Below are 26,849 nucleotides of genomic sequence, written 5' to 3' on the forward strand. Positions count from 1 at the left end.
TTTTTTCCTCAGCGCGATGGCGGCGCCGGCGGGGCGGAGCTGGAGCGCGCCCTGCGCGAGGCGGCGGCGGCGTTGGGCCGGGCGGGGGCCGCAGAGGGCACCGGGCAGGGCCCTGCTGCGGCGCTGGCGCGCGGTGCTCTCCGCCCTGTCGGCTGCGGGCGGCCCAGCGCGCGCTCGGGGAGCGGGAACGGGCGCAGTTTTGGCGCCTTCCTGCGGCAGCCTGGCCTCGGGCGCCCGCGCGGCGCGGCCCGATGGCGAGTGCAGCGCTGCTTCCTCGAGGGCCCGCCGGCCTCGCCCTCCTGCATCCTGCTCGAGGCCCTCGGCTCCGCGGGGTCAGTGTGGCCTCAGGGGCAGGCGGCGGGGTCTGGGGGTGCCCGCCGGGGATGGGGGTGGGCGCGGGGAGCCCTGGGCTGCCCTGAGCCCCCGCACACCCCACACGCGGTACGGGGCGTCCCGCAGTCGCGGGGCTCCTTCAGGCCTGGTTATTGAATGAATGTGCTGAAGCGTTTGGAGACGATACAAAGGAATTAAAATCGCTTTGGTTTTAATTTGATTGTTGAGTATAATTCAGTGTTAACAGAGCAGCGGTGTTTCAGTGGTGAGACCACAAGTGAAAAGCAATTGCACGCGCATCTTATTTCTGCCATTTGCGAGGGGCAGCGACTTAGAGCAGTCTCTCTCTTCCAGCCCCGGGCTCGCGCCGAGGGAGGCGGCGGCGATGCTGGAGCGGTTCCTGCGGGAGGGGCGGCTGTCGGCGCTTCTGTGGGACGGGTGTCAGCAGCAGGCGCACGGTGGGTGCCCGGAGCAGCAGGACGCCCTGCTCAACAGAATCGTGTGTTTGCCTGAGCACGTGAGCAATAAACTCCAGGGGGAAAATCCGCCGGTGTTCTTCCCGCAGAACTACTTCCCTCTCCTGGGAGCTGCAGTTCTCCAGGTGCTGCAGATGATCTCCGACTCTCTGCGAGGTAAGGAAGGACTGCGCTGGAGGGATGACTTTTCTGAACAAGTGTTTTGTGCATGGACCCCTTGGCTGCTGCTTGAAATACAGATGATGAGTGTTGCAGAACCTCACGTTCCTTCTTCAGGCTATCCTAAAAGCATAAGATCCCAGGGATGAGGAAGATGGCTGAGGCCTTTTGAAATCCCAGTGAAAGCAGCAATCCTACAAGCAATTAAGCAGCAGCATCTGTTCCTAAAGCTTAGTTGAGGTCACTTGGTGTGTGCTGAGGGAATTGTATGGGAGATTTAAATGGTGCTGAATGAACCAGTGGCTTTGTTACCGTCTTGTTAAAAGTTGGGACTGAGCTGCTTTAGCCTTCTGCCTGTCACTGTGTGTAAACAATACTGAGTGCTGGTTTGTGCCTGAAGGCACAAGGTGGTGGACAGAGGAAGAGATGATGCTTGAAGAGAAGTAGTTAATCTGTGTTTTCAGGCTTCAGCACTTGTAGAAGTTTCTGCACTTCCTCCTGAAGGTTGGTTGGGGGATGCTGGCGATGCGCTTGTTAAGCTCCTATCTCTTATCCCAGGTGGCTTGGACTGCTCCATCTCTTTTGTTTCTCACGTCCTGGGGAAGGTGTGCATTCATGGAAGGCAAAGTGAGTGTTTTACAATGCTCTTTTGGGGAGAGGGAAAGTGTTTTAATGTATTAGTGTGGGACCATGACTGGGATGATGACCAATGGAAGGAATGGGAGACTGACCAGTTAATTTGGAGCTGTCCTGAGCTGGGCTGCACAGGCTGCCCTCGGCTCTCTTAAAACCTGAAGGGGAGAGCATCCTCGTCAGGATGAGAATCAGGATGGGGGTCGGGCTCTGCTCCCAGGAAACATGGGATGGGATAAGATGAAACAGCCTCAGGTTGTGCCAGGGGAGGTTTAAATTGGGTTTCAGGAAAAACTTCAGGCCCTGTAATAGGCTGCCCAGGGCAGTGGTGCAGTCACTAAATCCCTGAAGGGATTTAAAAGCTCTGTGGGTGTGGCACTTGGGACATGGTGTAGTGGTGGCACTGCTGGGTTATTGTTGGACTCAATGATCTTAGAGAGCTTTTCCAACCTAAGTGATTCCATGATTCTCTTCTATGATTTCTACTGCAGGAGCAATTTAGAACTGCAAATTGTACATTGCAGTTTTTCATGTTGTCAGGATATTGAAATTTGCAGGCTGACCTTGAGTGCCATTGCCCCAGTGCTGCCCTCCTGGGGTATTTACTGTTTTCTCTTCTGCCACAGAGGAGATTCTGGGTGTTCTGGTGCCCCGCTTGACAGAGCTCACTAAGTCAGACTGCATCTGGCAGAGGATCTGCTGGCGGCTGGTGGAGTGTGTGCCAGAGCGCTGGATGGAGGCAGTGGTCCTTGGCTTTGTGCAGAGAGCACCTGGGTAAGAGCTCTGCTTTCTCCCTGATCCAGAGCAAAGGCTGGAATTTTGTCACAAATACTTGCACAATCAGTGTCTGAAAGGTGCTATGTTTGTGTAGGTGGTTTTTTACAGTGCCATTTCCTGAGAGACTCAAGGGGTAAAGTGGTTGATTGTTGCCTCTCAGGTAGAACCTACACCATTCCTTAAGGATCTACATTGTGGCCTGCAGTGGAAAAACAAGTGAAAACATTCTTTGCCATTACTGGCTCACTGAGTTTAGAGGTGTTCTAGAGACTTGGTTGCAAATAGCTGCTCTCAGTTTTTCCTATGATTAGGAGCAGCATGACAGCAATTGCATGGATCCCTGATGTTTTGTTGTTGACCTGTCTCGCTAGGTCAGATGTCTTGTCCAGATTACTGGGGAACCTGGTTGTGAAGAACAAGAAGGCTCAGTTTGTGGTGACGCAGAAGGTGCTGCTCTTGCAGTATGGCCACACGGTGAGGACTGTGGGGAACAGCACTGCAGGAGTGCCTGGTTTTCCCCAGTGCCAATGTGTTTTTTTTAGCGAAGCTCTTGCTCTTCCTGAGTAAGATGAATTTATTCCAAAATGAGCCCTCAGTCTCTCCACATATGTGCAGCTGTTCACAGACAGAGGAGTGGTGAATGGTTGCTTTGAAATCATGGAGTTCATGTGCTCGCTCAGGGTTGATGGTGATTGGCAGAATTACTGTACTCTTTCTCTGGAACCAAGTGGTTGTTTGCACATGGTTTCAGTGTTCTGGGGAGCTGGAGACATTCAGTTATTTAGAATCTGAAAGAGGAGACTGAAACAACCATAACCCACCCTCGGAGATAAGAATTAGATCAAAGAGATGAGGCAAGGACTGTTGTTTTTTTTTCCTGTGCCCCTAAGTTTGTCACGAGGTGTTAGGAAGTGTTCTGTGGCTTGTGCTACTGTTGTGAGAGATGTTCTCCAGACTTTGTGAGTTCTGTGTTTGCCTGGGACTGTGCTGGTTTTATTGGTGAAAACACTGCATTGTATTCCTGTCATGCCTTCCCGTGTGTTTCATCAGCAACTGCATATGTGTGTTTGGTTGTTTCTTAAAATTTGCTTACTTTTCTGTCTCTGAATGTTGTCAGAATGAAGTTTAATGTAGTAAAAACACAGCCCTGTCTGTGTTGGGTGACAGCTTTGTGCCCAGTTAAAGCAAGAGCTGTGGTTCTCGTTGCAGACGGCGGTGCTGCAGAACCTCCTTGGGTACCTGTCCCTGGACAGCCTCCGGCGGGCCCTGCTGCTCAGAGTAAGGGTCACCAATGTCATTGGTGAGGTGTCTGATGGAGAACACTCTGCTCTGTGTGTCTGAGGGGTGCACAGTTCTGGTACTTCTCCAAGACCCTTTGGTTACTGTTGATGAGAGCGAGGGAAGCCCTGACATATCACAAGTAAATAGTGGTACACAAATCAAAGCTTGTTGCGCTGCTGGCATTAGTTTTTTGTATTTAACTGGTAAATTGTCTTCCAAGTAGCAAAACTAATGAGGCTTGGATTCTGACTGATGTTCCATGTCCTCTGTCCTTCTCGGCTTCCTCTCTCACCCTGTTTGTGTGGCTGAACCGGTGGCAGCAAGGGATCAAGTTGGTGGAGAGCTGTCTGTGTGCCAAATGGTTGATGCTTCAGAATCTCTCTCATCTACATTTTTCTCAGTGGGGATGGCAGATATTTTTCCTCTCCAAGTCAGCAGTGTGATGGAACTTCTGTGAAATTTGCGTATCTGGAAATCTCTACCATTTTGTCAAATAATTTTTTTCCCACTGGTTACATGTTCTGAAATGATCTGGAAGTACTGAAAGCTATTTAAAATTGGACTAAAACCAGATAAAACAATATGCTATCATACTGAGTTTTGAAAATAATACACATTGCTTTGCATATAATATTTATTTATCAGAAATAAACATTTATAATTTTTAAATTTAAAACCCCATTATATTTAACAATATCTTAAATGAAGGTCAAATGGAGTTCTTAGGTGGTCAAACACAGTATGCTTTGGGCCCTGAAATACAAAGTTAGCTCTGTTTGTAGGGAGACTAAAAATGTTCTTCAAGAAATTACTTCTGTGTAGAAAAGATCCGTTTCAAGCCAGCCTGAGTTCTCTGATTCAGGTGCTGCAGGAGCTGTTGGAGACCTGGGGCAGCAGCAGTGCTGTGAAACACTCACCACCCGAGCAGCAGCTGTATATTAGCAAGGCCATCCTCATCTGCCTCTCCCACCTGAAGGAGCCTGAAATCGAGAGCTGCAGACAAGGTGAGGTCCTGTGAGAAGCAGAGCTTAGATTTGTTTAGCAGAGAGTCTTACTAGGAGTAGAAAAAGATCTCATTCTGATCTGTGGATAAGCACAATGGCCCCACCTTCTCCTTGGCAAACAGGGTAACCTGTTGGAATCCTCTTTTGCATTGACATGATATAATTCCAAGTGCATAGCTTTAAGTTATGGAATTGGAGAAGCTTATCTTTGCCCTAAGGGTCTTAACTGAGCAGTGGTTTAGGAACCCCAAAGTTTTGTCACAGGAAAACAAGGGTTGACTCTGGGACTAGTGAGAGGAATGGTGTGATTTGAGCTTAACCGTGGAGCATGGGTACAACTCCAGAGGGGATGGGGAAGGTATCTGAGGGTTTGGTTGGTGTCTGACTGTCCATTTGCGTTTCTCTGTGTCACTGCTCCACTCACCTGAGCTGAGCAGGGATAGTGAGTCACTGGCACAGACCTCGTGTTCTCTGTTCACACAGTGTGGAGCTCACTGGGGTCCTGGTCTAAAATCTCCGCTTTTGTTGCAATAAAAAAAGTGCTGTACAATGTCTAGAGTTACTTCTCTGTGTGTGTGGCTCATGGGGGGTGCAAAGGTTGCCTTCAAGACTTGCTCATCTCTTTCATTCTGGAATTAACTGTTCTTTAGATGAATAAGTGACCTGATATGTACTAACAGTACTGTAGTTTTATAGTCAGTTTTTTTATCTGACAGCTTTTGAAAAATAAGCTTTCTGTGATGAAGGAGGTCAGTCTGACAGCAGTAAGCCTGCCTGGTAAAGCTGACAGCCAGCATCTTCTGTGGGCTGAGAAATACTTGTGTCATCTGCCTGTTTGAACTTACCCAAGTGGTTGGGGAAATCTCTCTCTCCGATTATTGTACTGGTCAGAACCTGTAGCTTCCTCAAAACATGGTTTTTTATTTAAGTGACTTCAAAGAACTCTAAAACCAAACTAAAGATTAACTTGACTTACCATCCTTTTTACGTTTCAGCAAAAAACAAAATATTGCAAATTCAGAATATATTGTAATGTTTTGTTGACTTTGTACCCCATGGAAGGGCCAGGGCCTCCTGTGCTGATGCTGAAGGGCAGTGCTGCCACTGCAGAGGTGGAAGGCACAGTTCATGGGCTCTTTCTACCCAGTGGTGAGTGGGTAAAGCTGCCCTCAGGAAAGATGGGTGTTCGTTTCTGTCACTGTTTCATGCACCATTTGTTGGTTGTTTTTTTCAGAGCTTCTCACAAGCATGATGGAGGGTGTGAAGTGCCACTTGGACAGCAGTCTGCCACAGCTCCGGCGTCTGGGAATGGTGGTGGCAGAGAGCATCAGCTCCAAAATAAACACGGAGGGGCCTGTCCTGAAGTTTGAGGTGAAGGTTTTAATGAAACTTATGACTGATGTGTGGGGCTTAGAGGAAATAAAAGCTTTAAACCATGTGATCAGGGCATTTTAGCACTTTTTTTATCTGGAAATAAGGAGGGACAGCAGCACCTTCAAAAAGAGAGGATATCTGTTTACAGAAAACAATTGTATAGGAAATGGTCGGGTGGCTGAGGGTGACCTTAGGAATCCAATCTGCTGCCAGAGTTCAGAGTAAACTGTTGGTAATAAAAGAGGTTTACCACATTGTATGAGGGAATCAGAATCTGACCCATAGGAGTTGAGAGGGAACTTCAAACCTAAACTAGTAGTGAGCATTTAGTCCCTGATATGGTGGGAAGACCTGCTCTGAACTGGGATTTTCAAAACTGATGTGGAGATACATGCTCTGCTCTTTCCAGTAGAATTTTTGTGACTTATCTGATTAAATCACATTAATTCTTTAAAAGCCTGCAGCATCCCTCATGTCACATTGCCATTTTTTAAATGTTTTAAAGATGGAAATAACATTCAGACAGGGTGTGATCAGGTACTGTTGTTAAATACAGGGACAAAGATTACATATGCAGAATAAATACAGTGCTGCTGGCAGTACAGGGATTGAAACAAATGGAGTTGGTGGGGGTTCATCTGCTCGTGGTTCAGTCCATGTGCAGTACAAGGGTGAAATGTTGTATGTCATATCTGCAATAAATAAGAGTGCCGCAACAGTTATTCTGAATGTCTAGTATGAAGAAGATGATGAAACAAGAGAATTGAGGTCCCTTCTGGTACAGACTCCACCACTGTGTGTTGTCCCCAGCCTTCCAGGTGATGAGTAAGTTATGGCTACTGTTCATGCCATCTTTTTGCCCTTCTCCATGTCTTTTTTGAGTTACAAGTGAGAACTGTGTACAGTATTCAAGATGTTTTATATGTTCTTAAGCATTATAATGTACCTTCTTCTTACAGTGCAGTGTAGTTATATTAAATTCATAATTCCAATGGTAGCATGTATTAAGAGAGCCTGTTTGATAGGTGCACATAGTGAAACTGTGGTGCGGGGGTCTTGTGTGCCCTTGGGTGCAATTAAATGGGGGTTTCTGTTTGCATCTTGGAAATGTGGCATTTGGGCCATGTGCCCCCAGCCATGACAAAAATCTGCTGCATCTGTCAGTGCTCTGAACTTCCAGGGCATCTGCTGAGGCTCTTGGAAGCACTCGGTTTGATCAGCAGAGCAATGAAGCACTTCATGTTATTAGCAGATGAAGATGCCCAGCACTCCAGGGAAGTACAAAACATTTATTGCTCGTGTTCCAGGGGCATGACCAGCATAGACAGCTTTTGAGAAGCAGAGAGATGAAAGGACAATGGCAAAGTCCACAGAAATACACAGACACAGGAAAAATATTCTCAATTATTGTATTCATCCTATTAGCAATAGTGAAAATTTTTTTTTCCCATTTCATAGAATCATGGGATGGTTTGGGTTGGAAGAGACCTTATTGCCCATCTCCTTCCACCCCCCTGCCATGGGCAGGGACACCTTCCACTAGCCCAGGTTGCTTCAAGCCCTGTCCAACCTGACCTTGAACACTCCCAGGGATGGGGCAGCCACAGCTTCTCTGGGCAACCTGTGCCAGGGTCTCACCACCCTCACAGCCAGGAATTTCTTCCCAGTATCCAATCTAAACTTAGTTCAGTTTCATTCACAGCTCCAAATCTGGTGCAGGTCAGTGTGATTGGCTATCACAATCTTTCCTTAGCAGTCCCAGGTACAGGGGAGTGCAGGGGAACACAGCAAATGAGCCAGTTTAATTTTTGTTATTCATTGCTCTTCTGTTAAGAGATTCTGCTTTTCTCCCTTTATCTCATTCTCCTTCCCAGGACTTTTTTCCTGCCAAGCTGACTGTGAGACTGCAGCAATTCTGTTCTGTTCAGGCACCAGGGGTTGGTGGGGTGGGGAGTTTCTTCCTTGTGAGTAAGGACTGTTACTGTGTTCATTTTAAAAATTCTTGTTCCTCACAGCAGGAGTGAGAAAGCAGGTGCTGCACTGCCATTGGTACCAGAAAGTAACAAGAAATCCCAGACAGCAGCCCCTGTGATGCCAGATAAGGAGTCAGATGCTGAGCTTGACAGGTATGGGGCAAGAAACAGGGAGGAAATGGAAAATAAATGGCAGATGTGGGGAGAAGGGAGCTTTCAGTACCTGCATTTCTTGGCAAATGTGATTTCTGACCTTGTTGAGCTGAGTGATTTGCAGCAGAGCAGGGCTTTGCATAAGAAATTGAGTCAATAAATTAAGCACAGCCCACATTGTGTGCAGCCACCATATGTATTCCATTTGACTTAGATACATGTTTCCTGGACATTGTGAATGTATTTACCCATTTTAATAGTGGATCTGCCATATTCTGTCACTATATAAAGAAATATGTCAATACATATGTCAATATATAAAGAAATCTCAAGAGTCAGCTTCTTGGTCACCTGACTCCTTCCTGCCCTGGACCAGGAGATCCAATTGCAGATCTGGTCACAGAACTGCTCTTTCCCTGAGAAATTCCTAGAGTTCCTAAGGACCCCTCTCAGGCCAGGCTTCAGCAGTGCTGCTGGGTGATGCAGGAGTGGTGGTGTTATGGCAGTGTATGTGCTGGTTCTTTCTCTTTGTGTCTAACTGGGGAAAGCCAGAACATCTGCACCCCATAAACCAACCCCTGCCTTTATTTCTTTTCCAGTGATGATGACCTCGTCCCTTATGACATGTCAGAGGATAAAGAGCTGAAGATTAAGGCTCCTGTGTATATCCGAGACTGCATTGAAGGTAGGAGATTTTGGGCTGAGTCGTCATCTGTTTTTTACCAGGTGTGGGGAGAGTGATCTCTGTGCAGGTTTATTTTTTCTGAGCTAATTTGAAGAAGCTGTAGGATTTTTGAGTAGTTTCAGTTTAGTTCCTGGTGCTGGTCATGCTGGGTCAGTGGTACCTGCCTGTACCAGGACAAACCATTGGCAGCAGGAAGTTGGGGTATGTACACCAAGCACAGCAGAGTTAATAACTTTTATTTGTCTTTTGATTACCTTCAGTTCTGACAGGATCTGAAGATGTGGACAAATGGGAGGCTACAGTCAAGGCTCTTGAGAGCTTGATTCGGAGGAATCCAGCAGCAACAAGAGAGGTGAAGTAGCAGAACCCAGGTTACCAGTGGGCTGCAATACCAGAGGGCTGTCATGAGGAGATGAGATGTGCCAATGGAGCAGCAGGCCAGGCTAATGTGTACCTGGGTTTAATGTACACATTCCCAAGCTTTCAACTTGGGAAGGGAAATAGATGGAAGTAGTTGCCTTGAAGGTGAGGCTCTGGAGCACAAAGAAACAAAGAATTAGCAAAGGTGCTGGCAGCCCCATGGTATCCAGCAGCTTCAGCACTCAAAATGAAATGTGCTGTGAGGAGAGCTTGCCTGTATGAGGAAGCTCCATGGTTTGTGCTGGGCAGGAAAAACATCAGAAATGCAGATTACGGAGCAACTATGTTGGATTTTGAAATGAAATTCAATTTAATTGTTAATCCCCAACAAAAAGGGAGGTAAAATCAAACGGACTTTTCCCTTTTTGCTTGTAGAAGCATAATGTCTTCTGAGGGGAATAGTTGGATTGTATGGTCAAGATGAAAAGCTCAGGTGAGAGGAACCTGGGACAAGGTCACTGTGCAAAGAATGCTCACCGCCACCTGTTAGTGAACACTTGAAGGTGGCAGAGACACAGGCTGAGAAACGGGAGGGGTGTGGTCCTGTACCCTTAACCCATCAGCTATCCTGTATCATGATGCCACCACTTCTCCAGAAAGCCCAAGTGAATCCGGACAGAGAATTGGCAGACAGGGGGGTTGCTCAGGGTTTTGAGAAATCTGTCTTGATGGCATTTGGTTTAATGTGTTTTCTCTCCCTCCTAAGTGATGGACATGTTGCCTATATGGATTGTCTTGGTTTAAACATTAGAAATGGTGTGTAAAGGCCATGAGAAAAAAAAAAAAAACCACCATCAGAGATTTGATTCCTTTTTTCGTATTTTGAGCAGGTTAGTGTGGAGCTGGCAAAAATATTATTGCATTTGGAGGAGAAGACCTGCATTGAAGGCTTTGTGGAGCTCCGTCAGAGAGCTCAAGTAGCTGTTTTAACCACAGATCCAATACCTGTGAGTCCCTCTTACTGCTTTCTTTTTTCCATTTGAGGCACAGGCAAAAATTGGAAGCAGCTGAAGTCTCTTGCTGGTTTGATAGAGGCAGCTCCTTGTCAGTGGGGTAGAACAGGTAGATCAGGTCTGACATTTATGCAGCTGAAGAATCTGCAAGGAGTGACTGAACCAACAGGAAAGAGAAAACTGTCAGACTGGAGGGACTGTTTGAGGCTGTTGGTAAGAGTGTACCTGACAAGGCAGGTTAGATAAGGACTTGTTGTACTGAAGGGTGTCACATAGAGGGGACCTGAGGCACAAAGGGCTTCTAGAGAGAAAGACTTCACTGGTGATTGTAATCATGGAATCACAGAACTGTTTGGATGGGAAGGGACCTTTAAAGCTCACCTCGTTCCACCCCCTGCCATGGGCAGGGACACCTTCCACTAGCCCAGGTTGCTCCAAGCCCTGTCCAACCTGGCCTTGAACACTCCCAGGGATGGGGCAGCCAGAGCTTCTCTGGGCAACCTGTGCCAGGGCCTCACCACCCTCACAGCCAAGAATTTCTTCCTTACATCCAATCTAGATCTATCCTCTGCCAGTTTAACACCTTTACCCTTCATCCTATGAGTACAGGCCTTGGTAAAAAACCTCCCTCTATCTTTCCTATAACCCTCTTTAAGTACAGAGAGGCCACAGTGAGGTCTGCTAGCTGTCATGGCAGTTTTTTGGGTGCTTCTGTATAGGAGGGACAGAAAAATTAGAAAGTCCCATTTGCCATTTACTTCTTTTGGGAGAACCTGGAAGTGTCTGAATTTCCCCTGTTTACACAGCATGTCTCTTCCCTTCCCTTGGAAGCCTGTCATTACTTCACAGGAAGCGGGCCCTGTGAAATGAAATGCTTTTAGAGTTAGTGGGAAGGCTGTTTCCAACCTGGGTCTGCGTTCACTGTACCCTGATTTTTCTGTACAGGTTTCAAAGTACTTGACCTCCCAGTTCTACTCTCTTAACTACAGTCTCCGTCAGCGCATGGACATCCTTGATGTGAGTGTTCTCACTTCCCACTTGCCTTTGTCTGTTGCACCAGTGCTGAGGTGTAATGGGGTTACCTTTCATTCCTCATGGGAGGAGGCAGAGGCAGGGGAATCTCTACATTTGTATTTGTGCCTGGCATTCCCCTCTTGTTCCTAACCCTGCTACACTCCATGACACAGGGATCCCTCCCCCCAGAACGCAAAGCATTTGTTGGGCATTTGCCTGGGAGAAGCCACAGTTTCCTTTCCCTTCATCAGCCTGTTCTGTCTTCCTTTTCTGAAAGAAAATCTACCCATGACTCCTTCCACACCTCTGTTTGAAGGAGCTACTGCTCTGCTTCAGGGCTCAGTGACCAAGTGCTTGGTCAGTGCTTCGAAGCCAGGTGGCTTTTGGGGTTCAGTTCCCTGCTGTTCTTCACTCTAAACCTGTTGTGCCTTTCTGCCTTGTTGCTCCTGTCAGTTTGGGTGCAGGGGACTGTTGTTCCCTAGGGGTTACCCCTTTTTAACTGAACATCTCTCTGTTTCATCCAGGTATTGGTTTTGGCAGCTCAGGAACTGTCCTGTCCCAAATTCCATGGGAAGCCCAAGCATTCTGATGCCCAAAAACCTCGTATCCAGCTCCTTCCTGGAAATGACAGCTCTAAGGACTGGAGAAGAATTGTTGATGAGAGGATCAAAAGCAAGACTCGGAGATTTGCTACGGTGAGGCCAGGGCAGAAACAAACTAAGGTCAAATCCAGCAAAAATAGGGACACTCAGACCTGCTGTAGTTCTGTCTGGAAAGAGCAAAAACCCATGAAAGTGGGCCCAGTCCAAAGGAAAACTCTGTAACTACTAATATAAATGTATCTTGGTATCTGGCTGAATCTTTTGGTGCAGAGTACCAATTCCTGCAGTTCTCTCCCAGTAGGGAGAGGAAAATAAACCTAGAACTCCTTACCTGGCTTTGAGAGATAGTGGCTGTTCTGAGCTTGTCTGGCCGCTGCAGGGAGCTGTGACTGCACCTCACAGATCCCAGACTAGCTGCCTCTCGACTGGACTGCCTCAGCCTTCCTATTTTCCAGGGAGATAAACTGATGACAGTTTCCTAGTTCCCAGAATTCCCCTGTGGTTCAGCCTGGAGAGTTTGCTTTCCAAAACTCCTTTATCCCTTGCTTGTTCCTGTTCCTTATATCTAACCCAGCAGTACTGAGCTATATTGTACTGAAATGTTTAGATGTGGAGAGGATCTGAAGTGGGAAGTGAGCAATCCAGTCAGGAAACTGGTAGCCATGGGTCTACAAGCAGTGGCTGGCTGCAAGGAATCTGTTGTCATGGTAGTGTCCAGTGAAGTGGAAGAGCTGGGTGCTGCATCTTGTGTCTAGACTTCATTTTTCTCTTGGACAGCGTCAGTGTCACGTGGAACCAGCTTCCAGCCCAAACCAGTTCAGTTCTGTTGCTGGGCACTTCTTCTTTCCATTGCTTCAGCACTTTGACAGGTGAGTGTGAACACCTTGGGTATGGGTATGGCAGCTGCCAGAGTAAACCTTTCTGCTTGTTCTCTTGCCTCAGAGCAGCAGGCTAAAGCCCAGGAGCTGTGCAGGAGCCCAGTGACACTGCACTGACACCAGGGTCATTCACAGAGCTTGGAAAGGCCTGTGGGGCAGGCGTGTGTAGGACCCTGAAGAAATGAGATCCATCACGAGGGATAATCTCACAGACAAGTGATTTTGGCAGCACCACACCAGTTGTCTTGGCTGAGCCTCCACTGTGGGAGGTTCACACAAACCACAGAGCTCAGACTGCAGTCTGGAACCAAAGTTAACTCTGTCTCAGGTGGAGGCTGTATAGGACACAGGACATGGTCAGTTCCTTAAGTCTTTGCTAACCTAAGAAGGCCAAGTAATCGATTCCATGATAATCAGGATTATTGTAATACTAGTTGTAAGGGTATGGCAGTGGGGGCAGTTTTTGCCTGCAGGTCTTTCCAAGTAAGCCTGTTGGTGAAATGAGTGATAGCTGCTGTAAGAGTAGAGGATATTGCTGTGGGAGATACTGGACTGGGATAAAAGATGAGAGCAAACAGCCATGGGCTGTGTTAATCTGGTAGTGACTGTACAATGACTGTTGTAGGGATTCAGCCTTAAGGGGAACAGTTCCCCCTGCATAACTCCCCAGCTGTTCCAAAGATGTACTGATCAGCCTTCTCACTGCTACACGACTCTGTGTCTTGCAGGCCTTTGACAACATTTGATCTCCTGGGGGAAGATCACTTAGTCCTTGGAAGGCTGGTCCACACTTTAGCAGTGCTGATGTACTTGGCTGTCAACGCTGTGGTAAGGAAGGGCAGAGAGCAGGGGAGACTTCCAGGTGCCTTCTGGAACAGCAGTGCTCTGGGGCCTGCTGCACTGGGCTGGCAGCAACTCTGCTGTTGTGTGGGCTGAGAAGCTGTGAAAGGGGCTGGGACAAATCAGTCAGAAAAGAGACATTGGATTCAAGCCACCCTTGCACTATCTTTTGTAGAAAAACTGTGAGCTTCTTTGGGTGGTTGAGCACATCATTTCAATTTGCTGCCAAAGTTTCCTCATCTGTAAAATGCATTTAATTGTAGCCCTGATCTTTACAAAATCTTTGTTCAAGGAGCATTTGGACAATGCTCCCAGGCACAGGGTGGGATTGTTGGGGTGTCCTGTGTGGGGCCAGGGGTTGGACTCGATGATCTTTGGGTCCCTTCTAGCTCAGGACATGCTGTGACTCTGTGAGCAGTGTGTCTCTGTGGGGTGGTGTGGATGGGAAGGTGTTCAGTGCTGTCACAACCCTCTTTTGCAGGCAGTGACAGCAATGGGAAAGGCACTGCTGGAGTTTGTTTGGACTCTGCGTTTCCACACGGACTCGTGAGTTACTCTAGTTGTGTACTTTCATTTTTAAAGATCAGCTGTGAGCCAGTCTCCAGCCATGATTTGTCTTTGTGCAAGACTAGCACCTGACTCAGGGTGTCAGAGACTTAATGCAATAAGTCTCTGCTCTCCTCCAGCTGAGTGTAATGCCAGACCAACACATGAACTTGGCTGATGTCTTCCAGTGTGGCAGTACAGCCGTTACCTATAGAAAGCTTGACAAATTTCCTGACCACCTGTCCATGTGATGGTTTCATCTGTGTTTACTCAGGGAGCTCAGAAAACTATAGGTTCAATTCTAGCATTCAGCCTTGGAAAGGAATTAAGACATGTAGCCAAAAGGCTGTAAACATCCAGTTTCTAGTTTGATCTCAGACTTGTCCAGGGCTCTCAATTACACCAAACTCTTGCCTCACAGCATGCCAGGGGCTCTGGATGTGGGCACGCTGCTAGCTGGTGCATGATTACACCACTAATCAGCAGGAATGTGGCAAAAGTCATCATACCTTTTGAAACTGGAGAGCTCCTGAGGTGAGGAAATCAAGGTGCAGGCTCTAACCAGTTCTTCTCCACAGGTATGTGCGCCAGGGCCTCTTGTCCTGTATCTCCTCCCTGCTCCTCAGTGTCCCTGCAGAGCTGCTTCTGGCAGACATGACAGAGGAACTGTTGGAGACTCAGTCCTGGCTGGGAGGTAAGACATGGTGGGGTAGACCAGTGCTTTTCAGGTTAGTGGTGCAGTCTGTGTGCAGCATCTCTTTGATTGTGAGGGCAGCAGTGATGCCCTGGCATTGTGCACCAGAAATTTGCATGATCAGCAAGTGGCAGAGCACCCTGTGTGCTGCAGGGGTTCAGTACCCAGGTACCTGAGGCATAAGCCAAGAGCTGTGTGCGGCATCTCAAACTGTGACTGTCCTCACAGGCCAATGAAAAAAATCCCCAGAGGTGTTCTGGGCCCCCTTTCTCTGTCTGAGCATCCAACCACCCACCCAGGAGGGGGGGTTGTTAGTGCTACAATCAAGAGGAAGAGGAGCATGGCTCCATCTCTCACTTCCTATTGCTGATGGAAAGAACAATCTACACTGCGCCCAGTGCACTCGAGGTCAACACAAGCTGTGTCCTTGGGTTCTGCACATATCAGTGCTCGGGTACTGCAGGGAGCTGGAGCTAACAGAGGAACTAATGCTGAAGCCTCCACTGTGTTCTCAGGGTGACTCCTATGACTCCCTGGTCTGGTTTCCTTCACCATTCTCTCTCTTGGTGTGTGGCTTCCCACAGGGAGCAAGCAGGAAGCGACACTGACCCAGCCAGGCTCTGATCCTGGCAGGTTGGGGAGCTCTGTGCCCTTTGAAAGGAAGAGCTGCCTTGTGGGGCCCAAGACTTCACTTTTCCCATGACATGGTGTGCTCTCAGGAATCTGCTTGTCTCTGCAGTTAACACTGCTGTTACCAAGTGCAGCCTTTCAGGAATGCATTTCCAGCATGAGGAGCTGCATAATCTGTTTTTAATGAGTTATTTTGGGGAGGAGGAGGATGAGAGAACTAGTAGTAGCTTCTCATGGCTGTAGGGAGTGTAATAGCCATCTCTTTACATGTAGTGCTTTTGCAGGAAAACTACATAATTTATCCTTGTGGAAATGAGTGCAGGGCAAGATCACAGTTGTGGGTAATACCAGAGAAGGGAAAACTGCTGTAGGAATCGTTCAAAAACCTTAAAGAATTCAACTCAGCTCCACCTCTGGTCAGATGCAATTTAAAGGGCTTCTAGAGCTGCTTCCTGGAACACCCCAGCTTCATAGGCTGTGTCTTTGCTGTTTGTTCTAAGGTTGTTGGTAAAATGGCTGCACAGGGAGGCACTGCTGATCCTACAGGTCAAATCTGACACTGGAGTCCTCCTTCTGTGCCTGAATCGCAGGTCTGAGGTCACGAACTTGCTGTTTCTTCATGACTCTTCCAGACAAGATTTGCAAGAGGTGGTGTGTGTTAGCTGTGCTGTAGCTGGGAGTGACAAGCTGCCCTGCACAGGAGCCTCGTGGCTACTTTGGGTTTCAGATTAAAGCCCTGCCTTTCTCCTGCCATGGCCAAAGCACAATGATGAACACTGGGATAGGAAATTTTATCCATGAAGTGTTGAGTAGAAATCCACAAATCTGCTTCAGTTTGTTGTCACACCAGGGCCTACACAGACTGCTGTAGTGACCCTGGGACTGTGTCTGCCCTTCAGCCTGCAGACCGTCACCAGAACTGTTCACAGTGTGGACTAAGAAACTACTTCAGTCACTGTCATGGCATTGTCTGCTTACTGGATGCTTTGGGACATTTCAGCTGGGGGGGAGAGGTGAGAATCCACCTTGCACTTGTCCATCGTTGCCCTTAGTGCCATGCTGAACCTACTGGTGAGCAGCCTGATCGTTCCTAGGGGAGGGAGGGAATACCTAAACACTTCTAGGAAACAGTTCCTTTGACTCCTCAGCAGCTGCCTTTGAGGGAATTCCCCACCCCTTGCAAGTGCCGTGGAGCTGTGTCATGGCTAAGTGTGGTTTGTCAGGACCCAAAGGATACTCTGGTGCCCTGTGCCTCCCCTGCCGTGCCAGCAGTGCCAGGTCCAGGCTCACAGAACAGAAACAGCACTAGCAGCACTGTGAGCTTCTGAGCTTGTTCCAGTCTGCCTTGTAACCTCCCCTTTTGCCTTCTGTAGAGGGAGCATGGAAGCAGCATGGGGCAGCTCTCCCTGTGTTATAAATAGCCCCACTCCATGGCCATGAGTCATGTGTTTGGGCTGCCAGTGCCGGGCTCCTAGCACAGGCTCGTGCGTACAGGATATCCTCACACAGGCTCCCCGCTCTCCCAGGCTCCCCTGCTCAGACATCCTGCATGCATCCTGGTTGTTACTTTGCAGGCCTGTTAAGGGCCCCTGGAATAACAGCTGCTGGGAACAGCCTCATGCCTGCCCTAACGTGCTGCATAACATGTGGAAGAACTCATTTATCAGAGGACTGGTCTCTCAGAACGGAGAATGTGCTGAACCTTGGGGCCTGCCTCCTTTCCCCATTGGAATGGCAGCATGACCCCAAATTCAGGAGGAAGCACTGACCATTTTGGATTGGAGGAATGGCAGAATGGAGACTTTAGGCTTTGGAGAAAGTGGATTTCTAATTGCAAGCTGCATTCACGCTTGTAGCTCAGCTGTACCAAGGTTACGTGTAGCTCGAGGGCAGAAGTACAAATTCTGGCACGGAGGTTATCCCATGGAGTCCAGGATCAGACAGTGTCTATAGTGTTTCAACCCAACTATTTGTTTCTCCTACAAGACTGACCAGCGCACTGTCCTGTGTGGCACTCAGGGCTTGGCTGAGTTCATGCTGCTTTAGATGATCAAGTTTGTGCATCTCTGCCTTCAGGCCTAGTGCAGTTCTAGCCCAGCCACAGGTGCAAATGCTGTTGTATTTAGTCCTGTGATTGTCAGAGATAGTGAGAAGTACCCATTTTCCAACTCTCAGCAGCTGCTTCTTTTGCAGATATGGTGGAGAAAGATCCTGATGGGGACTGCAGGAGGCTGGCCCTGCAGAACTTGCTGCTCATGGAGAACCTGAAAAAGAAACTTGAAGCTGTCCCTTCCTAGCTGAAAGGGTAACAGAAGTGGCCTTTAGCTCGTGCTCTTGCCAGCTGGATGTGTTTGGGCACTGCTGGGGCCTCTTCAGCAGTCACCTGGCGGGAGGAGAGGAAGAAGGGGGAAGGGTGCTGAGCTGTGAGCCAGCAGGTCTGACTTGACATCTGGACTTTGTAGTGGAGGCCAATTGAGTGAGCTCTTGGTATCCGGTACAGCGAGTACAGATGCAGGAAGGCAGCGAGCACTGCCATCCTCCCCCAGCCCCCACCCAGCTATTTATAACCCTGGCAGGTCTGAGCACTCAGCTAAAAATACGGGGAAGATCTCATGGAGCCTTCTTGTCAGACAAACAGGAGGGCTGGGGACGGCCACTTGCCACTCTGACCTGCCCCTGACAAAGGCTCCTGCACCCCTGAGCAGGCAGTTTGGGGTGACAGCTGTTGGCCTGCTGCTGGAAGGGGTGGCATGGAATGGCACTGCTGATGGGATGCAAACACTGGATAGCTACACTGAACTGCTGAAAATGTGCTGGACCTAACTAACATTCAGATTTTGACCTTAAAATCTTCCCCGCTCTTCTTCTCCGAAAGCAATTTAAAAACTTTATATTCACCCCAAGTTTTGAAGCAAGTCACAAAACATGAAAAAGAAAAATCATTTAAGCAGTTCTTACTGGTTTTTTTCTGTCTCAAATTTATTAAAATACTAAAGCCAGGTTTTTAACAGGATGTACACATGAACCTCTGTATGTTGTGTTTGAGAGAGCCTATTAACTCCAATACTGTTGCTTGTACAGTCAAGCAGGAAAACTAAATTCCTTGGTAATAACCAAAAAGCCCTGTGGCAGCAGCACGTGACTGATCCGGGACCCCTAATGAGGGTGCAATAAAAGACCTGGCATTAAAGTCAGCTTTGCAGTGTCAGGAGTTCTCCACTTCATCAGCCACTTCTTCTTCCACCTCCCTGTTGTCTGTGTGTGCTGGAGCCAGGGCTGGGCTTAGGGGCACGCCTGCCCCTCGGTGCACGGCCTCCAAGGTCTCTGGGGACACGAAGTAGCTCAGGTGGGAGGCTGGAATTCTCTTCTGCATCTCTTCCAGGCAGCGGTAAGCCTAAAGGAATGCAAAGATCACTGTCAGGGCTGCAGTGCTACAGGCCCCAGTAATCCATTTAATGTGCTTTTCACATCAGAAATGAGGTTAATCAGCACAGCTGGAGGAACTTGCCCTTGGCATCCTCACCTTCCATCACAGCAGCAGGTCACAGTTCAGTGGGAGCACTGGGGGGGTGTGGCACATCTGCCCTGAAGGAGTGATTCACCATTTCCTCAAATAACTGCAATTTTACAGTTTGCTTTTTTCTCTGGCCAGGTGGCAAACACAGTGTGGTGTGATTGCTGAGGCACTCACCCAGACAGACCCTCTGTTCTCATAACTGGGAATGCTTAAGAATCCACCACCATTTTTGCTCTGTGTGATGGGAGCTTTCTTTTTCTCTTTGCATCCCATGAAGTGAAAAATACGTAGTTCCTGAGCTGTGCCCCACCCCGCTGTGCAGTTCAGCTCCTGCTGTGGAATGCCTACCTCTGTGAGAGCCACGCTCCACCAGGCTGCACAGGTGTACAGTATGGGCTCTGTAGGTTGGAAGAATTAAGGCTTCACTCACCATGTGGAATTCCTCCACTTGTGCATAATGCTGAAGCAGAAATCCCAGAACATCTCCGTGCCGGAGGGCATCGTCAAAGTCCTGCTCAGCCAGGAGCAGTTCACACTGCCTGACTGCTTCCTTGGGGTCCTCAGGGTAAACTCTAGTAAAGGGCAAAAGGCAACTGTCACAGCCCAGGGAGTGTTCAGCTTGTCAGGCCAAGGACAGGGAAGAGGTTTTGCTGAATTACGTTTCATGAGAGAAACCCAAACAAAACCCAGAATTCCTCCATGTCCTGGGCTGATCCCCCAGTGTGGGCAGCAGGGGAGGGGGGGATTCTGCCCCCTCAGGTGAGACTCCCCTGCAGAGCTGCCTCCAGATATGGGGAACAATAGCACAAGGATGTGGAGCTGCTGGAGAGAGTCCGGAGGAGGCCATGGAGATGCTCCCAAGGCTGGAGCCCCTCTGCTCTGGAGCCGGGCTGGGAGAGCTGGGGGTGTTCACCTGGAGAAGAGAAGGCTCCAGGGAGAGCTGAGAGCCCCTTCCAGGGCCTAAAGGGGCTCCAGGAGAGCTGGAGAGGCACTTTGGACAAGGGCCTGAAGTGACAGGACAAAGGGGAATGGCCTTAAGCTGAAGAAGGGTAGATGGAGGTTGGGTATTAGGAAGGAATTCCTGGCTGTGAGGGTGGTGAGGCCCTGGCACAGTTGCCCAGAGAAGCGGTGGCTGCCCCATCCCTGGAAGTGTCCAAGGCTAAGTTGGACGGGGCTTGGAACCGGGATAGTGGAAGGTGTCCCGGCCAATGGCAGGCGGTGGAACAAGATTGTCTTTAAGTCCCTTCCAACCCAAACCATTCTGTGATAATCACCTTTCTGGCTACACCTCCCTTGCTCCAGACACTTCCTTCTCTTTCAGGCTGCCTTTCCACCTTTAATGTCAACAGCACTTCTAAAAATCACGTCATGGTTTCCCTGCCAGAAAAGTGTCCCACCAGCTTTTAGAAGCGAGGCTGCAAATTATTTTTTTAACTGCAGGTGCTGGTACAACTTCTGTTCTGGTAGGATATTTCTGTCACTTAGTTTCCATGCTCCGTGTGCTGCAGCTCACCTCTGAGCATGGATGAACCGCTTCATCAGGGTCATCCTGCTTTGCAGGTGGGCAAGTTTGCTTTCCTGTTCCACAGGGCTTCTGGCCTTTGCCTTGGAAAGGCACTTGTAGGCTTCTGCCAGCGCTCTGTGGGCTTTCTCATAGCTCTGATACTCATCAATCTCTACCTGCAAGAGGAGAAAGGAGATGAAGGTCTTGCTCCAGAGCTACCAAACCAAACGTTCAGCAGTCACAGAATGGGCAGTACCTGAGCACACGCATCATAGAAACCTGCCAGGAGGTCAAGGGCCCTTGCTTTGGTGTAGAAGCTGATGATGTTCGCAATAATCTTTGCATCCTTACGCCAATCCAGCGACTGCAGGTAGTTGGCTGCCATGATGTAAATCTCTCTCTGTCTGGAAACTCCCGCAAAGAAGACAATTTTCTCGGTATCCCCAGATTTCAGCAGTGCCCTCATAGCCTGGCAATGGAAATGGGGGCACGGGGGAGAGAGGGAAAATACTGTGAATGCAAAAACACCAGGCAAGATGGCTCAGAAGCTTTGTCTGGGTAGTTACTGTAGGAAGTCTGCTCCAAGGTTTACTTTTCAAAACACCCTTGTTTTGAGGCCATCCAGGCTGACCTTTAACTTATTTCCTGCTTGTGTGTATTTCTTTGTGGCCATGTGATAGTTGCCTTGTCTCATGCAGCAGTCGGCAATTTGCTCCAGCAGCTCCCTCCGGGACTCCTCAGGGAGGTCCTGGGAGTCCTTGGAGACCGTCATCTTCTCAGCCAGCTCCTCGGTGATGGTCATGTTCTGCTCCAGGCAGAGCTGCAGAGCTTCGTGGTACTGGTGGGAGCAAGGGAGCAATGAGATGTTGCAAACACTACTGTGATACCTCACGTTGCTTGTAGTGTAACCTACAGAAACCAGCTACACACAAAAGCAGCTGAGGATGCTCTGGAACACGGGTGTAGTTACATGCCCCGATGTCAGCCCCTGTTCAGGCACACACTGTCCCATTTTGTTTGCTAAGAACATGTTTGTTCTTCCATGACACCACTGGTTCTCACCTGTTCTCTCAGTGGACACAAGGCTGCCACTGAAGATTGAGTCATTTGGACTCTGAATTTTCAGTCATACAAGATTAATTCAGATTTGTTAGGCATGATTGATAACATTAGGTTTTCAGCAAGTACAAATAAATTGAAAGACTTTGTGAAATATTTTGGTACTTCCCTTATTGGAACAAATTCTGACTAGGTTATACAAGAGCTTTTAGCCCAGAAAAGGGCTACTGTGCCCTTGCAGAACATGGCAGAAAGGCAGCCAGAGGAGTGGGCACAGGATGGGTCTGGTACCCAGCACTCTGGCAAGGTGCTGAGTCCTTGGCTTGAGAGGAAACTTTAAACCCTGCAAGTGTCTCTGTGTATCTGTTTACCTGTGCAGATAAATGTCTGTATGCAGGTACACACCTCCTCTACCTGTGCAGGGGGAGCCAGAGGGCTCAGCTCACCTTCTTGGCCGTGAGGAGCAGCTCCATTGCCTTCTCATACTGAGCGTGTTCCACGAAGAACCTGGAGCAGCGGGCGAGCAGGGCCGGGTCTGACTTCTCATCCAGGTCCTCAGCAATGAGCTGCAGGGCCCCGAACTGCTGCGTGGCAAAGGCCAGCTCCAGGGCTTTGGAGAAGTGTCCTGCCTGCAAAATTACGAATGAGGCTTCAAAGACTAAAGTACTACAGAGCCAGTTCACAGGATGCCCTGGAAAGGGTTAATAAAGCATTACCCACCACAAAGAAATGACTAATCATCAGGATATAGTAAGAACTACAGTTAATTTAACATTCCTCTGCTGTAGGAACTGCTTTGTTTAGGGTTTGAGAGTTTTTACTAAAAAAATATTTACCTTGTGGTATAACATGACAGCTCTGTCCATCTGCTCCCCCTTTTCCTCATAATAGCAGGCTGCCTCTATCATGTCTTCTGGTGAGCTCAGGAGAGCCAGGTTCATCAGCTGATCATCTAAATTGTTTGCCTGTTCAAAAGCAAAGGTTTGGCTCGGGGTGTGCAGACACAAGTTTTGTAATTCTGGCAAGGCTGTGGCTTTGTGCTGTCACACAGTATAATACCATCACCCCCTTCTGTGTAAAACCTCTATAACTCCAGTGACTTTGAGCTTCAATTATGGTAATTTCTTTCAGGCAGTTTCTGATGAGCTGTACAACAAAATACTGTCCCAAACCACCAAAGCTGCATTGATCCACCTTTGGTAGAAGATGGCAGCAGAAAACAGGAGCACCTTCACCGTGGGCTGTCCATGAGCAGGCAGTGTCTCACGGGAGAGAATGGGCACAAACACCTCATTCTGCCTTCCCTGTGTGCTGGTTTTGGGGCCAGCTGTCCCTCCCCCCGTACCTTACAGAGGCGGATGGCATTGTTGAAGGCCTGGGCCCGGGTGTAGAAGTGCACGGCCTGTTTGATGTCCTCCTGGCTCTCGTACTGCCGGGCCAGGTGGTAGGAGGCTGCCCAGTTCCCTGTCTTGTTTGCAATTTCAGCAGCCTGCAAAGGGCATCACATGGCTTTACTTGGTGCCTGTGCCCATCCCAGGAATGAGAGCTCTGGGAGCAGGTGGGAGTAGGCTGCCTCACCTTCTGAATGTTGCCCTGAAAGCAGTGGACACGGACGAGGGAAAAGTAATCCTGAGCCAGTGCATAGTATTGCAGCGCGGATTCCAGGTCTGACTGGCTCTCCAGGTACTGCGCCCACCACTTCCACAAGCTCCTGGAAAAGCAATGGTATTGACTGCAGTAACAAGAGGCTGTGTTTTTCACTTCTGGAGAGCTTGAATACAGACTAGATGAGTTTTTTAGAACACAGGCTTCACCTCAACCCAAGGGTGACACTGCAAGGTCTGCACTATACAGGAGGTCAGCCTGGAGAACCAGTGTGGCAGTTCTTAAGCAAGATAATCTTGAAAAGCTGTGGGAGGATCATAACATGGATGAGGCAGGGGTTGAATGTGGCTGAGAGGAGTCACACTCCTCCATCCCTGCTTTCATCATGAGTTGTATTTCAGACCTGACAGCCCCATGCGGGAGAAGGAATGAGCTAGCACTGACTTGTCTTTCATCTTGTTGACATAGTTCTCCAGGGCTTGTAAGTCTTCAGAGAGCATTCGGGGCACCTCGAACCTGTGTGTGTCTGACTTCTCATAGCTGTGGAGAAGAACATATTACATGTGAAATGACAATGTTCTTTACTAGCTCACTTTCTATGTAAAACATCCATTTTTGTTTGCCAGCCATCCACTGACAACACTGGCAACGACTGCTTCAGTTGTATAAGTTCACTGTAAGACCAGTTGCAGTCCACCACCATCATCAAAAATTAAAAGTTCAATGGTACCGGAATGAGGGAGGTGTGATCTGTGACCACAGGGCAGTAAATACTTCAAAAGTGCTGGCCCAAAGAAATATTCCAGAAAGTTCCCTAAACACCAAGCACATCTGGCTGAACAGGTCACAAGAGCCCCGGGCTCCACACTGCGCCTCATCTTTCTGCCACCCACTGCAACATCAGCCTCTGCCACTGCCCTTAGCCCAGCACCCACCTTTCCTCACCCCTCTGCCCGCCATGGCCCCCAGTGGGTCTGCCTGAGCACAGCAGAGCTCTGCTTTGACTCTGAACAGCAGTGATATTATTGTATTATTATTACTGTCATCATCATTGTTATCATCATTAGTATTAGTATTATTATGGAGACTTCATATGGTAAAACTCATATAAAAAGCAAGATTTCAGACAACAAATCTAAGACATTAAAAATCCCCTCCCTTAGCTTCTCATGGACTCAGCGGTCACAGGAGAGGACCAGACAACAGAAGCAACCAAGGCAAACTAAATTCTGCTCCAGCAGTTGTGTCTGGGACTCTCAGGAAAAGTAAACAAGTGGTTTTGTCATGGAAAAGGAAGGAAAAGAGGGAAGTGGTCTTCCAGCGACAAGCACAGGATTGGATATGAGTGGGGTTCAGCTCCTGGCCCTGACAGACTCTTGACCTTTCTGACACTACACGTTATTTGCCTGAGAAGGTACTGTGAAGTTTCACTGGGAATGCTTTCACTCTGTGAGGTAGAAAGCACCAGAAACAGGAAAAGCCTTTAATTAATTATCACCATCAGACGTCCCCCTTTGCCTGCCTGCACAAGGAGAAGGCTCCAAGTGTCCCAGGCCGGTGCTTACTGGGCGAGCGCCAGGCTCTGCTCCCCGGCTGCCTCCAGGTGCTTCGCGTAGTTGCAGTGGGTGGTGCGCAGGTGGACCCGGTCCTGGGCCTCGGCCGTTTCCAGGGCCTTCTGCCACTGGTTGGAGGCCTGGTAGAACTTGTTCAGGAGGTCGAACCGTCCGCAGGCCTTGTACAGTCGCTCTGCATCCTCCTGCGGGGGAAACACCCGAAATCCCGTCAGCCGCGCCCACGCCTCACATGGGTCCCACGGGCACCACGGAGCACGTCACCTGTGCAGGGCACTGCAGTGCCATCGGAGCAACAACCGCTCAGGCAGGGGGCTCAACAACTACATATACGTAGCCTGGAATAGCACGTTACTGGGAAACAGGATGTTTATGTAAAAATAAGGAAAGCACTCAGATCCTGGCATTTATTGTATGGGATCAACTAGGGGGTGACAGGAGCAAGACATGGATGATTAAACGCTGCCATCAGGAGTGTGGACCACCAGACAAGGGAGAAATGCTGGGGGGGATACAGCCATGCTGCCCATCCAGGGTGAGGCCTGGGAGAAGGTCCTGGCAATTGGGGTTTTGGAATTCATGTGCTACGAGCCAAGGGAACCCCTGTGACCTCCCCGCAGGTCTGAGAGGCAGCAATGCTGTTCGTGGACAACTGAACTGCATTCCTTGGAATAAATGCCATCAGTTTATGACAGAATTAGAACAGGAGGGCTTTGCTGATGCTGACGCAAAGGCGAGCAAATTTGGAACTATTATTTTTACACTCTGAGAGGTGCTCACTCCTGTGGAAGGAGCATTTTCCTGCTCCACCCAACTGCTGTCCAGCTGAACACTATATTTAGTAAATTGAGATTATCTGTCCAAGACAGAAAAATAGTTTCTGTCTCATTGTTTCAAATTCAAAAAAGCATAGAAAGTGGAAAAGGAAGATGCCTGCCCTAGGACTCTGTACGAAATGGAAAAAAACAGTAGAACTGCATTTGTTTTGCTGCAGTTCCCCTCCACCTCTCCCAACAGATCTAAATATCCCAGTGAAGAAGCACTGACACTTTTCAGCCTCGTGGCTTTCTCTGCCAGGAAGCTTTCCCAAACATTTAGTTTGAATTTTTCTTTTTTTCTTAATTTTAACTCAGAATAGTTACTCTCTGTCTCTCCAGCATTTATGATCTTCAAATAGTTGTAGACTGCTAAACACCTTTTCAGGCCAAATTCTAACTATTGGGCCATCTTAAAGATTTCCTTGCCTGTGAAACTTTTCCAAGAGCTGAACAATTTGCACTGGTTTTCTCTGAACTTCTTCCAGTTCATCAACATTTTTTTCTACTAATGAGATACTTAAGGGTGGACATCACATTCCAGCTGTAGCTCCCTGAATACACAGACAGGAGTTACCAAACCTAGGCCTCAGGATGTGGCGTCTCCTCAAACACAGCCCTAATCAGATTTTTGCTGTCATAGCACTTTGCCATTTTTTATCATTATTTCCTATAGACTGTGGGGTATTTAATCAATTCTTTCCCAGTTTTTCCCTCTTACAGATGAGATGCCTGGATGTCTTATGGTTCCCAAACTAGAAATATGTGTTTTTATTACGGATCATTGATGAAGATGTGAATGAGTGGAATACACGCACCTCTAATTCAACAGCACCACTCAATTTTCAATCCACATGACAATGCTGGTCTCAAACCCAGCTTAGATCTCCATTCTCTTGGCAGTCAGGGAAGGTGGGCTCAGACACAGACACATGGGAAAGGCAAGGTCCACTTTGGGGCATTTGCTGCCAGGCTGGGCTCCAGGTGGAGGAATGAGGGACAGTTGTCCCATACACCAAACTCTGGGGAGCAGCCTGACCATGACCTCTGGCTGGGTGGGATCCAGCCAAGTTCTTGCTCACACAGGATGGAAATCTGGGTGACCAGGTATCCCTGGGACAGCACAGGCAGTGAATGTGACTGACCAGAGCTCTCCAGCCCCAACAGAAACATCTATTTTGCCTAAACTCCTTCAACACCTCGGGCCAGCCCTCGCTCTGTGGCAGCACACAGCTCTAGCCTTTCACTCTACAAATAAACATGTCAAAATGTAACTTGCATTTCCCATCTCAGACCTTAAAATATGTTTGTGGAAACATTTTAGCTACAATAAAATACATCACTTTTTAATGC

The 26,849-nt window shown here is 48.5% G+C and overlaps 2 protein-coding genes across 4 annotated transcripts in view; one reads left to right on the forward strand and one right to left on the reverse strand.

Moving 5' to 3' along the window:
* Positions 1-703: 703 nt before the first annotated feature.
* TELO2 (telomere maintenance 2) lies at positions 704-18,647 on the forward strand. Of its 3 annotated transcripts, none has more exons than XM_029957923.1 (19): positions 704-965; positions 1,527-1,595; positions 2,228-2,375; positions 2,750-2,852; positions 3,588-3,656; positions 4,522-4,663; positions 5,898-6,034; positions 6,774-6,862; positions 8,053-8,163; positions 8,763-8,848; positions 9,109-9,200; positions 10,099-10,215; positions 11,167-11,238; positions 11,760-11,930; positions 12,615-12,706; positions 13,444-13,543; positions 14,037-14,101; positions 14,680-14,795; positions 17,604-18,647. In XM_029957923.1, exons 1-19 carry the CDS (start codon positions 719-721, stop codon positions 17,720-17,722), a joined length of 2,145 nt encoding a protein of 714 aa, XP_029813783.1. In that variant the 5' UTR covers positions 704-718; the 3' UTR covers positions 17,723-18,647. The 3 variants fall into 3 exon arrangements, with proteins under 3 accessions (XP_029813783.1, XP_029813784.1, XP_029813785.1); XM_029957924.1 differs by having other exon boundaries at positions 8,056-8,163; XM_029957925.1 differs by having other exon boundaries at positions 17,619-18,642.
* IFT140 (intraflagellar transport 140) overlaps positions 18,387-26,849 on the reverse strand; it is an 80,412-nt gene continuing 71,949 nt past the window's right edge. Inside the window, exons 20-30 of the mRNA XM_018067578.2 lie at positions 24,676-24,866; positions 23,555-23,650; positions 23,084-23,216; positions 22,851-22,994; positions 22,342-22,470; positions 21,952-22,134; positions 21,078-21,284; positions 20,703-20,915; positions 20,456-20,622; positions 19,373-19,514; positions 18,387-18,819 (exon numbers count right to left, since the gene is read on the reverse strand). Of these exons, the coding sequence (XP_017923067.1) occupies positions 18,631-18,819; positions 19,373-19,514; positions 20,456-20,622; positions 20,703-20,915; positions 21,078-21,284; positions 21,952-22,134; positions 22,342-22,470; positions 22,851-22,994; positions 23,084-23,216; positions 23,555-23,650; positions 24,676-24,866 (1,794 nt within the window). The 3' untranslated portion in view covers positions 18,387-18,630. The remainder of the gene's footprint in view (positions 18,820-19,372; positions 19,515-20,455; positions 20,623-20,702; positions 20,916-21,077; positions 21,285-21,951; positions 22,135-22,341; positions 22,471-22,850; positions 22,995-23,083; positions 23,217-23,554; positions 23,651-24,675; positions 24,867-26,849) is intronic.

This window comes from Manacus vitellinus, unplaced genomic scaffold, assembly GCF_001715985.3.
Source record: "Manacus vitellinus isolate BGI_N305 unplaced genomic scaffold, ASM171598v3 scaffold_12_pilon, whole genome shotgun sequence".
NCBI classification, from domain to species: Eukaryota; Metazoa; Chordata; class Aves; order Passeriformes; family Pipridae; genus Manacus; species Manacus vitellinus.

Coding starts and splice junctions, on each gene's coding strand:
- TELO2 (XM_029957923.1), top strand. CDS start 719: ATGCTGGAGCGGTTCCTGCGGGAGGGGCGGCTGTCGGCGCTTCTGTGG. Junction 2,853..3,587: donor TCTTGCAGTATGGCCACACG/GTGAGGACTGTG, acceptor TTCTCGTTGCAG/ACGGCGGTGCTGCAGAACCT. Junction 14,102..14,679: donor CTGCGTTTCCACACGGACTC/GTGAGTTACTCT, acceptor TCTTCTCCACAG/GTATGTGCGCCAGGGCCTCT.